We start from the raw sequence: 12,013 nt of genomic DNA on the forward strand, positions 1-12,013 counted from the left end.
CGCAAGGTGGAGCAGAAAAGTTCACTGCGTCAACGCAGGTGTGTTGAATATCTTTGTCTATATAACCCGTTGTCAATGATGTTTTTCTCATTTGACGGCCGCACGCACAACGTACTAGATGCTACAGGTTTGGCTGGGTGGGAAAAGGCGCATGGAGGCCGAGCTTTCAGTCGCTTGCGCCAAGTAATTCAACCTGTTTCGACGATGTCATGTGGTGCTGCAGTCGCCAACAGAGACAGGACTCGCATGCCGTTGAACCGTTCACTTTTTGGATTTCGAAAGGTTCAAACTCCAGCGCGTACCTAGGAGCCTTTTCTTTATCGTTTGTTCCACAGTTTTTTCTTCGCTCACGAGTGAACAAGATGCGTATACGACACTGTGGTTTGGATGGCCCTCGCATAGCTGAATTTACCGCGCGCTTCTCGCGTGACCGGGCATCGAAGGCGGCTTTTGACGTGAACACAAATGACCGGTTGGGTTGTTCAGTTGCAGAGGTACAAGATACCGTAGCTTAAGAACTGTGTTTCTACAATGGCCAGACTCCGCATAAATAAAACAACGCGCGCTTGGCCTATCAGTGGTGCTGCAGTACAAGTTTGTGAAGGAAACCAATCGGCTCGCCTGTTTGGAAGTAGGATAGAGGAAAAGTGCATGTATAGACCAACGACTGGCCAGGAGTTCCCATGTGTGGTCTTCCATCAACTTGCTCAACTTCCTGTCCGTATTGACAGCTCACCAGGCTAGCTACCAGCGCCCAGCGGAATCCGTCTTAGTATCGCAGTCTACGACATATTTTATTTATTTCCAGAATGCTTGTTTGTCGATGTAATTTTGATGAGTTCTGTTAAAAAGTAAACACGAGGCGCCCAGATCAAACGCGGATGCCCCTAAACCGTCCTGTATCCTCGAACCTCTTATACGAGCTGTTCTAGGGTCTCCCAGTTCTACCCGCCTTCCGTGTCCGCTCTCTTTCCTCTTTAACCCAACGAAGAAGCCGGAAAATGCAGGAGGTGTGGCTCAATCTGCGGCATTTTCATGATGTGGGAAACGTAGTCCTGCCAAACGAGTATGTCGCTCTCTTCCTTACCGCTTGGGCAACTGTGATCTGGAAGTATGCAAATTGGGGGCACAAAGTCATGAATCTTCCAGCTAGCCTGAGCTAACTTTTTCTTCATGGGTTCTGTCCTTTATGATGAGGTTTGTGTCGTTCCAAAAAAGTAAAAAACATTACTTAACGGCTCGCACCATGAATTTACAGGACGACGAGCATCAGCAGTGAACACATGAGAACTGGCTCTGGACGGCGAAAACCAGTGTGCTCGGCAAAATGAATCTGTTTTCCTGGTAAGAAAGATGCATTCGCCCGCTTTTCTTTAACTCGTGGTTGCTGTTCACGGTGTGCGGCCAACCACTATTCTCGAACTCGGTATTTTTCGCCTCTTTTTCTTTGTCTTTTTCTTCGACCTGGGTGGCGTGTCGTGGGAATCGACACCCACTCCCATCGCGAAGACCAGGTACAACGGGTCTGAGACGGTTTTACAGGTACGGTTTCTTGAGACCCCCCTTGGAATTCGACGACACACTCATAGTTGCCATTTCACGGAAAACCACATGTGAAACGGCTGCGGGGGAACACCCGTGCAGAAAGGATTCGAGTGCATGACCGGGCAATTATGTCCTGAGGCGGACAGCTTGTTACTTGCTAACGACCAGACATAGCCAGTTTGACTCTCACCTGCCGTGTCGCTTGCGCGTCGCTCGACGAGTCCCCAGCCCTTTCTCCCGTCTAAAGAAAAGACAGCATTTTGCATTTCGTTCTACCATGGGATGAAAAACAAAACTGTCACTTGAATGCAGACTACGTATTCACCCACTTAGACGTACGAGACGTACGCAGGCATCTTTGTATCGATAATTGCCGACACATATATGCGGCACCTGTGTATGCCCACGCAACCGAAAAAGCGTGTACTCGTATCTTTACAGTTGAATGACGGAAACGTAAGTAAATTTTTTGTAAATCGTGAAGCAGGGTAGTTGTGTTTCTCATTGTTGTCGACACTAGACGGTCGACTATGCACGCGTGGAGTTACACAAGTTTTAAATGAGTCAATGAGGTGTTGAGCCGCATGGCCGTGCGTGCGCCTAAATGTTTTTTTCGGTGTGACGTAAGCAGAAAACTGTAAATGGGGCAGAAGACGGTGTGCTCGGCAAGCAGCCAGACCTTTTTTTGTTATTTCAAGGAAGTTCGCGCGAAAGCGGATGACTACTCGTGGCTTCCACGCATTTCTTCACTGTCATCTTGTCGGCTAGGTAAACGCTTTTTGAGCCCCGTACCGCCTTGTGTTTATGAAACTGTGCGTGGCACGCAGGTCCTCCCAGTTGCTCGGCAACAGTATATTCAACTCCGCATTAGTCCTTTATCCACTCAGGAATCATCAGTCTCTTTCTCGGGGGCGCAGCTGTCAAGTATTTCACATCGAAAGGGACACCGTTTTTCACTGGCCTCCCCTCAGGCGCTCGGCTTGGTGAGCTGTCCGAGTTACAGTGTTCGTTTCTGTTTCTGGGGGTAAACGAAGCAGCAAAAGTGATTAAGCGGCGGCAAGTATACTTCTGCCAGATGGCGGGAGTATGCGCGAACATAAAATCAGATGATCCGTAAAGTGGTTGTGTGCTTTGTTAGTGTTCATCATAACTCATATTCCGTTTGGATGTCTTCTCCGCTTCAGAAGAATTCGGGACTCCTAACAAAAGGCGTATCATATCTCGGGCTTCTTCATCTTTGCCTTCTTTTCTTCCTCTGCCTCATCTGCTCCTCCCCCCGCCTCTGCACTTTCTTCTACTTCTCTTCCTGTGGCGCGACCCTAGCAGTTTCCTAAAGCTTTCAGAGGCTTTCCAGGCACGCAAACCGGCGGGGTGACGCATGCAACCGCCCACTACCCTCCGGAATCTGAGGACGAACGCTTAAACCGACAGAAGCGTTGAGTTATCTCAGTTTCGCCGTCATACTTATCATTCAATCAGCTATATATATTTATACATTCCCATACTTCAGACAGAAGTATGGGCGTACATAAATCCTCTTAATGTATTCGGGACTAAATATGCGTTGCGGAGACGCATTTTGAGTTGTATGTACAAGCAATAATTTTCCGCTTTTTTCCTACTTGGCATAGCTGTTGAAAAGGCGAAACAGAGAAGGAACCCTTTGTCCGTTGGAATCAGTCAACGATGGAGTTCAACAAAGTCGCCACTTTCTTATCGGGAACCTTTTCATGGATATCTAGCTCTGCGCATCTCGCCTCCGGTGAGGAAGTAGTCTACATCTGTATAGCTCTTTGTGCATCGACAGTTCCTCATTTATGTGTACACACAATGCAGTTCGCTGTATACACAATCCAGAAGAGAAAGGTCGAGACATGTGATAGAGATAACCCTGAATTTCGTTTGTCGGTGTAATCCCCAGGCAGCATGGTCCTCGACGGCCAAATAGATTCAGCGAGGAAGTGAATACATACATGTATATGCATGAAAGATGCATGCCTCGAAACTATAGTGCAAATTCATGGCAAGTATATGTATGCTTAGGGGCAGGAAATGGTTTATAGATATGGGGCTTGATCTTTGTGTGATTTGGTTCGCACGGTGGAACACTTCCATGTCAAAGGTGGTCGTTTCGCGGTGTTGCATGCACATTTTTAGAATTGAATATGTGATCCTTTTATTTTGAATATCAGGTGCGACACATCTTTCTTCTCGCATTGGACAACTTCTCTCCCGAAGCTCTGGCCATGGTATGACTTTTCCTCTTCAAATGGAAATCATCAGTTAAGGGAATACTTGTAGCCACTGCACTTCGTAATCGGAAACTTTGCCGTGTTCGCAAACGGAGTCTTACAAAGAAGCGTGTAGCTGTGGCGTTATTCCGCGGCCATCTTCTGACCCTGTGTGACTGCGTGCCGAGACGGTACAGATTGAGGATGCCTCTCTGTTGTATAACCGTTCGGCGGCGCCCAAACATGTATGCATCGAGAACGAAAGCTGCATATGTGCTTATATGCGCGTACGCATGGCAAGCGGAAGTGGGGTGTGTTGTTGTATGACGAGCTATCGTCCGTAAACTTGGTTCCACTGTCGTCGTTCGGCTTTCTTTATTAACATCTACAGGGCTCACAGTGCCGGAGCAGAGAGTGCTTCTGGTTATTGAGCGACAAATCGATAGTCTGGTTCACCCTCTTCAGTACTGCGTCTTTTGGGCGCGCCATCGATCCTCAGCAATTCACTCTACTGTTCACCACGTTCAGGAAATTTTACTGTCGGTGTGCACCTTCATTCAAGTAAGTAAAGGCATTCTTCATTGTGATCTTTGAAGGAAAAGCCCGCGCACGTTTATTGGTTTGTCCACAGAACAGTACAAGAAACAGAAATACCAGTGTGGTGTCAAGTGTGTACCGACACAAAATTTCCATTTTCGCCGTCGTTGGTTGATTTCTTCGAGAGCAGCGTTTTGTTGCGATTGGCATGTGTGTTGGCCGAAGAGGAACTGGATCTGGCCCCTGTCTCCACCGTTACCCTCGCCTTGTTCCCGTTATGTCCGCTTCCAACTTTTTGCAGCCGTTTCTCGATGGTTCGCTTCTCCAGCATTCAACGAGCGAGGACCAATCCGTATCGCGGGTTTTCACGAGTTCCCGCGTCGCGCCTACTCGCCACGCAGCAACGGGACCGTTGTCAAGCGTCGGATCTTCTGTTCCCGGTGTACCAGGAGGCCGAGGTCATGTGTATGAGGACCTCCTTTACTGCAGCAGTGAACTCGGTGTTGCCTGCACTCTCCTAAATACAGCTCTGAATTTCATTCACTTTGTCGAGAGGCCCTGCCCGTCGTGTCTCGAGCGAGAGGCAGGTGGGTACCCATTAGTGAGCTGTCAGAGAGAATGGGATCTGCCCTTTTCCGCGGGCCAAGAGGATGCTCGGCGGCGCATATTCTCAAACAGTGCCGCATTAAACAACATGGGCGCGAGTGAAATAAACCGGAACCAGGCTGACATCCAGATGCGGGACAGTGAGGAAGGATCTTCATTTTCGCGTTCTGGCGGTGACGGTGGCGGAAATGCGACTGAGACACACTCGAGGACGAACCCAGGAGAGAACCCGCCTTCTCTCCGACAGCCTTATTTAGACACGAAAGACGCAGACGGCCTGTTTCTCCATGATGCAGGTAGCGCCTGTGAACGCGTCAGAGACACGCCCTGCTTGGGGAGGTACCCTGGGCACACAGAGCCCATTGGCTCCGCCAGTTTTTCCATGGTCGACAGGAGGGCGTCTTCTTCTCTTTGGCCCCCTCTTTTGGGCTGTGTGGCAGGTGTCCCCCATCCCCTGCGACAGACGCGTTTCTCCCCCGCGGCCCTTTTGCGTGCGAGTCGGAAGTTGCAGGAGGCCCAGTGTGCAACTCCGCGTGGCGGGGACTTGTGCATGAGTGTGGGGCGTCTTTATTTTCGAGTAATTACTCAGACCCTTCTTCCATCCTCTCTTCTTCACTCCTCATCTTCGTCTGTAGGCCCTTCGTTCTCCACCGCGTCCCCCTCAGGTTTTTGTCCCGGTGTACCCGGTCAAGACGCCGGCGCCAGTAGCTGGACATATCCGGCCCCCTGCATTGAAGGAAAGTCCCAGTACCTCGATGGTCAGGACGGGGACCCTACAGATCTCGAGAGGTTCTACGTAAATCCTATGTCTCTGAATTCTGGAAGAGTCGAAAGTTCCTTGCATCCGTCGTACTCGCCGCCCACCCATCCAGGTGCCTATCCAGGTATGGTACTAGGCAACGGCTCCTGGACTAGTCCCGAGGACACCTTGAAAAGGAGTTGCCATTTTGGATCCCCTGCTGACGAAACCTCCCCGTATGCCTACCCTGGAAACACAGGAAGACTAGGAGCGGAGGGGGTCCGGGGGTCCGGGGCAGGTTCTGGAGGCCACTGTGCCCCTCGCCAGTGGGTCACAGGCAGCATCAGCGACTGGAGCCTGCTCCATCCCGTGGCTCTGTTGCGTATTGTGAAGAACACGAATGAGGGAAGTACGTTTCGCACGGGCGCGGCAGGCCCGTGGACGGGTGCAGGTAATGGTGCTCGGCAATCTCACACCACCGAGAGGACCACGTCCTTGTGTGTGGAATCTCTGCATCTTCACGAAAAGAGTTCGGGGTCCACTCCCGCGGGCTCAGGAAGAGGGACAGGTCAATGGGGCGAGACATCATTTCTGCCGGCTGGACAGCCTTCGGGTGCCTTTCCACACTTTGGTGGCAAGGGGCCTGGCGGTGCAGGCCTAGGAGGCGTGACGGAGGGGGGCGGAGCCTCAGCTCTTGGAGGTCGGCTACCATGTGTCAGTGTCTCGGAGCCGGGAGCCAGAGGCACCGGGGAGCTGTCCGCAGAGGCCGCTTTTGAGCGTGGACCAGGCCCTTGGAACGTCCTTTCTGGATTCGAGCATGCAGGGTCGACGGCAGAGGGAGTACCAGCGCGACGGTTAGATGGGGACAACCCTGTAGGGGAAGGGTCTCTGTACGGATTTAGCGTATCTATGGGGATGTATCAAGCGGATGAGGACGGCGGTCATGACTCCGATATCGTCTATGTTCCCGATCCAGAGCAAATCGACGAGGCTCTACTGGGTTTGCCAGCATTGAAAATAGGGGAGACAGCCACACCCCACACAATGTCGTATCCCTCTCGCCATGTAGACTCATTACAGAATCGCCAAGAAAACTATACCATTCATGGGACAGGGAGGAGAGACCGGATTCACGTTGTTGCACATGGAAATAACGACTGCGAACATCACCCTATTCATGCCTGCATGCAAAATAAACCACAGTGTTCAGAAACACAACCTGGAAGGACAGAGACAGGGTCTGGATGGTCTGATGGCTCCCAGGGGCCTCCCTCCTCTTCACTGACGGGGGCTTACCAGGAGCGTTTGGGAGATTGCGACACGGCGGAAGGGTACCGAAGAGGAGGGGATGCCGGGGTCTCTGTTCCTATGGGCCTAGAAGTTCAAGGCAACGGCAAGTGGGAACCAATGACTCAGCGACCTTGGGTTCAAGAACGCCGATTCAAGGGGGGTAGTGCCTCGGGGCTGGAGGAAACAGCCTTTCCGTCATCGCTTGGTAACTCTGGTCAGGTTCCTTCAGCCCCACCATGCTGTCAGACAAGCTACCATGCGCAGCCTTCTCGTTCACCAAGAACCGCAAAAGCAGCGTGTACGCCACTTGTTTCTTCTGAGTCTACATTCGCGGAGTCACCGGTCGCGGACCGACGCCGTGCTTATGCTGTTTCTGGCTCCGCGTCCGAAGCCGGTTTTGATAGGGTAACCATCACTGCCGGAAAGTTGCACGATGAAAGAGAAACACAGTTTCTCTCCTTGTATTCGCGTCCGCAAGAATCCTCCACGAGAAGTGCGCAAGCGAGTTTTCTTGAACACGCAAGGAGCTGTGTTTCGGGCTCCTCTGCCATCACAGGATTGACTGGTCAAGAACGCAAGATCTCATCAAACCCGTACTCGCTTCTGCCTTCTCATCCTCTACCGGAGTCTACCTCTTCAGCTTGCTGGCCAACTGATTGCCGGTACGGTGCTTCCAACGGGGAGCATGACGAGCCACGCCCCCTCTTGAGCTGTGATAGCGTGAAACACCAGTCGCTTGAACTGCGTGAGTATGGGTGTTGGCGAGGTATCTCTGGCAACAGTCATTGCCACACTCAGTCCACCCCACCTTCATTTCCTCCTCTCATCCTTTCTCGCAAAATGCCGGCCTTCCTCCCCCCCGCGCTGGCGGCAGCAATATCCTGTCGTCGCCTCAGTTTCCCAACGACCGTGTGTCTTGGAGCGCGTCTGACCTCTCAGTCCCGACTGGGCCTCCCCATTCCATCTGCTCTTCCTCCCCTACCTGCAGATCATTCAGCGGCAAATGCACGTGGTGGTGGTAGCAACACCCTTGGAACAAGGAAGCGCTGGGGTCAGGGCCGACAACCTTCTCACGCGGTTAGACCCTTCGTTCCATCCCCGGATATGGCTTGCTTGGTGTGGTCCTGGAAATTCCCTGCAGCTCACGCTGTGCCTTTACGGGCCACAGGGCTCCTCTCTCAGCTCGAGCGGCGTCTGGCCTACCTCAGGCATCACCGCACGGTCAACAGTTGTCAATGTTGTCACGGTAAACACGAGCCCGGAACGTGTGAAGAACATCTCCGGAGCTCTGCACAGATGCAGGAAGAGCAGGAGACAGGCGGCTGTCGGTTTGCTCAGTCGCCAAGCAGAGGTGGAGTTCCATCGGAACGGGGAGGGGAAGCAGCGTCAGAGGGCGGGATAAAGTGGAGTGGCCATACGGCAGGAAGAAACGGAGACGAAGAGACAGAAAGTTTTCCCACCGAGCAAAAACGGGAAGAACAACGCCCAACAGGACAGCCTGCGACACCCGTCGACGGACAACGGAAGGCGTTTGTTTGTGGCCTCGATGAAACGCAGCAAGACGCAGGCGAGCGGAGTAGCATTGATGACGAAAAGACGATACGAGGGGAACAGGGAAAAGCGAGATATAGGAAGAAAAAAGCGAATCTGTCACAGGGATTACTGCGGAAAGACGAGTATTGGGGAAACACGCCTGACTCCTCGAGCAGTGAGAGTCGTCTCGTGACATCTTTGGAAGTGGGGGGCCGTTTGCCGGATCCACTCAAATCATCGAGGGGGGACAGTAGTGGCAGCTATTTTGGGAAGAAAGAAGGGACAGAAACCAACTGTTGTTCGCAGACAACTAATTCACGTGCATCGTGGACGTCATTACTACACAGTGAGGTCTCAGGACGTAGTGGAGAGCAAAGCACTGGAAGCGATGTCGAGGGCTTGATTCCTCTGAAAGCAGTGGAATCTGCAACACTTCATGTTTCTAAGGTTTCTCCAGTCTCCGCTTGTGGATCCGATACCCCCTTAGGGCCGACAAAAAAGAGAGGAAAGAGAAGGAAGGATCGACAAGAGACGGGGCCGATGCTTGACAGAATGTCCCCGCCTCAGGGGGGCAGCGATAACGAGTCAAAACATATCCAGTCTTTTATGAAAAACATGGACACAAAAATAGAGAGTGCCAGCAGCGTTACGCTTAAACGTTCGTCGGATGTGAAGGAAGAAGGAATTCCACCCTCAGGAAACCTGGACGAATCCAACGATCATTCAGGAAGCCAGGAAACGCCACACCCAGCACGATGTGTCGAAGATACAAATGCATGGACACCCCAGGAGCCGGGAAAAGGGAAAGGGGGCTCTGCTCATACTTCGGTTTCTCCAGGAACCGACGTCACAGACATGTTTCCCTCTTCAGGGAGCGTGTGTTACGGAGAAGAAGTTATGACAATCATTTCGGGCTCCCCCGGTGAAGACAGGACGTACACAGCAGGCAGAAACTCTACAGCAGTTCCCGTAGCCTTCGTTGAATCGGATGATCCTTCTGTCGGTGAAACGGCACAGGGTAGAGAGAAGGAACAACCCGAAGGAACGATGAGAGGGGGAGGCGGACAGGGGCATGATTCTGGTTCAAATAATTTCTCCAAAAACGGCTCGTCCTCCGTCAGTCTCGAAAAGTGCCACGCAAGACACGGCAAGGGTCGACACGAATACCAATCCCCACACACACACCGGCGTCAAATGCACCACGACCCGTCGTGTCCCGGCCATGAACGAATTTTAAGAGCTACATGCCCAAATAGGCAGCGAGAAGTAGTCTTTCCAGAAGAGCACATTCGTCTTAACGTACCGGTGCTTCCCCTACCCGATTTCAACGGTGACACCCTCGTCCAACAAAGATTCCTTGTTCACTACGCCTTTCTCTTTGATCCAGGGGCACTGGACTCTGATCCACACTCGATCGGTAGGTGAAATAATGAGATACAGATGCCAAACAAGAGGATGGGAAGAACCAGCAGGAAGCAAACAAGACACGACTTGCACTGTCGATCGCCCTTTTCACGGTGTACCTCCTAATCATTAAGCTGACTGCCGTTCATCGAGTGCCCAGCATCACGCGTTAAGCACTGCTTCTCCTTGACAGACGGCTGCCGTACGGACCTCTTGTAGAACATACAATGCATATCACCGGTTTGGTGGTGTTCAGTGTCTTCGTTTTTCTTCTCCGTACAATGCTGACTGCGGCGTCTGCCTTTTAAATGACAGGTTACACAATACAACACTTTCACGTGCCCCCTTAAAGACTCGCCTTTTTACAGTACCGTATAGTTTTGTTTTCCCTCTCGCCGACACCGCTGTACGTATACCTGGAAGCATATGGAAATTTCTGTAGCTGCATGCATATTATTTCGATGTCTTGGCACAAGTGGATGGGAGTTTTCTCTTATGCAAACACACACGTGTACATGAAGTTATGTGTGTCTTTTGTTTGTTTGACGAGAAACATTCGTCATTTGACCCATCCTTTTCTTTGCAGCTCATTCAGGGACGACCAACACAAGGCGCCATGGTCGCGATGGCTTGGGGGGAATGCGCAGCAGCGAGGATCAACTTTCGGCGTTAGAGTTCCTTTATTTTGCTCGTTTGTGTGTCATCGACGGAGGTCTAGACGCAAACAATGGTGGAGAACATAGAGACGGGGATGCGACAGCCGGCGAACTGAGAAATGGCCTCCTTCAAGCCGGACACACAGAAGCCACAGACGAACTCCTCGCTGAACTCCTCAAGAATGTATTTCTCGACACAAGCTAATTCATATATACGTAAACACGCACGACTGCTGCATATATATGTGTATATATGTACCTACACCGATATGTAAAAGCATGTGTATGTTTACGAGTTGGTTTTATGTAGTTTCTTGAGTATGCAAGTTTCAGCGTCAGTAGGTTTTTGCGTTCGCTGTGTATCCGTGCAGACGTTTCAGCTGTTCTTCGTGCGATGCTTCCTGGGTGTCGACGTAGGTATAATATAAAAACGAATTGAACTTGGTCTCAAGTTTATGTTCGGGCGACTCGCACCTGGATTACGTCCTGCATGTGGACAGCGCCAGTGGAAGGATGTAAGAGCAGGATGTGCATCTTTACATGCCATTTTTTCCGTCACCAGAGAGCCTAATGCCGGAGTCTCTCGTGTATGGCTTGTCTTGTGGTGCGAGGCGGATCTGCGAGGTGTGCTCGGGCGTCCCTTTCGTTCCATCCTGTGCTTTTCAAACATAATATGAAACAAAACTGCCTTTATCCCGTATACATACATGCGCACAAGCTAATACAAATTCAAAGAAGTATGTGCGTACTACTGCGCCTACACGTAGGTAAAAGTGTCTATCCACACTGAAAGCGATGAAGAGAAAGCAGAAGCTATATTATTTCCGCCACAAGTCCACTAGTTGGGACATTCTGTCTATCGACATTGACGACCGCTGCAGGTCTCCTCCCAGGAGCACATTTTCAGTTGTCCTATGTCTCAAAAATCACGAGCGACGATTCGTGCCTAATTCCCCTCACATCGATATTGCCCGTCAATCGGCCTTTCTAAAGTGTTGTGCGAGTACCTAATATACGTTCACGATTTGGATTAACAAGCCATTTGACAGCTCTGGGAGTAGAGAAATTGACGACCTTTGTTGGAGAAGAAGCATTCTTCTTGCTCAAATTCCATTGGTAGTCTTCGGAAGGAACTACAGAGGTTTCGGATTTTAGACGGACGAGACTTTTCCCCTACACGATACGACACTGGCAAACTCTATCTTAACTGCCGAGCGGTTGCAGCTTCTACTGCTGCGTGTCTGTCTGGTCGCAGCCCTCCGAGCCACTCGTTACTTCTGGTATCTCCCTTTTGGTCTAAGAAAGGTGAATCCTACTCCCTCTTCTTCAGAGACTTTAAAATGACTGCCGTCCCACCCCCACTTCGTTTCAAAACTGCAGTGGCCGGGTCGTAGGAGTAACTGTTTAGTTGTTTCGGCGAAAACGGGACAACGGCTCAGGCTGGAGCCCACTTCCACACCGCGGACCTTGAC

General features: G+C 51.2%; 1 protein-coding gene across 1 annotated transcript; it reads left to right on the top strand.

Annotated features, from left to right (window-relative positions):
• The first annotated feature begins 786 nt into the window (after positions 1 to 786).
• Positions 787 to 11,317, top strand: TGME49_257360 (hypothetical protein). The gene is made up of 5 exons (XM_018781137.1): positions 787 to 3,307; positions 3,738 to 3,794; positions 4,168 to 4,337; positions 4,615 to 9,898; positions 10,472 to 11,317. The coding sequence occupies exons 1-5, from the start codon at positions 3,232 to 3,234 to the stop codon at positions 10,744 to 10,746; spliced, it is 5,862 nt and encodes a 1,953-aa protein (XP_018636972.1). The 5' UTR covers positions 787 to 3,231; the 3' UTR covers positions 10,747 to 11,317.
• The last annotated feature ends 696 nt before the right edge of the window (positions 11,318 to 12,013 follow it).

The sequence above is a fragment of the Toxoplasma gondii genome, chromosome VIIb, assembly GCF_000006565.2.
Source record: "Toxoplasma gondii ME49 chromosome VIIb, whole genome shotgun sequence".
Lineage (NCBI taxonomy): Eukaryota > Apicomplexa > Conoidasida > Eucoccidiorida > Sarcocystidae > Toxoplasma > Toxoplasma gondii.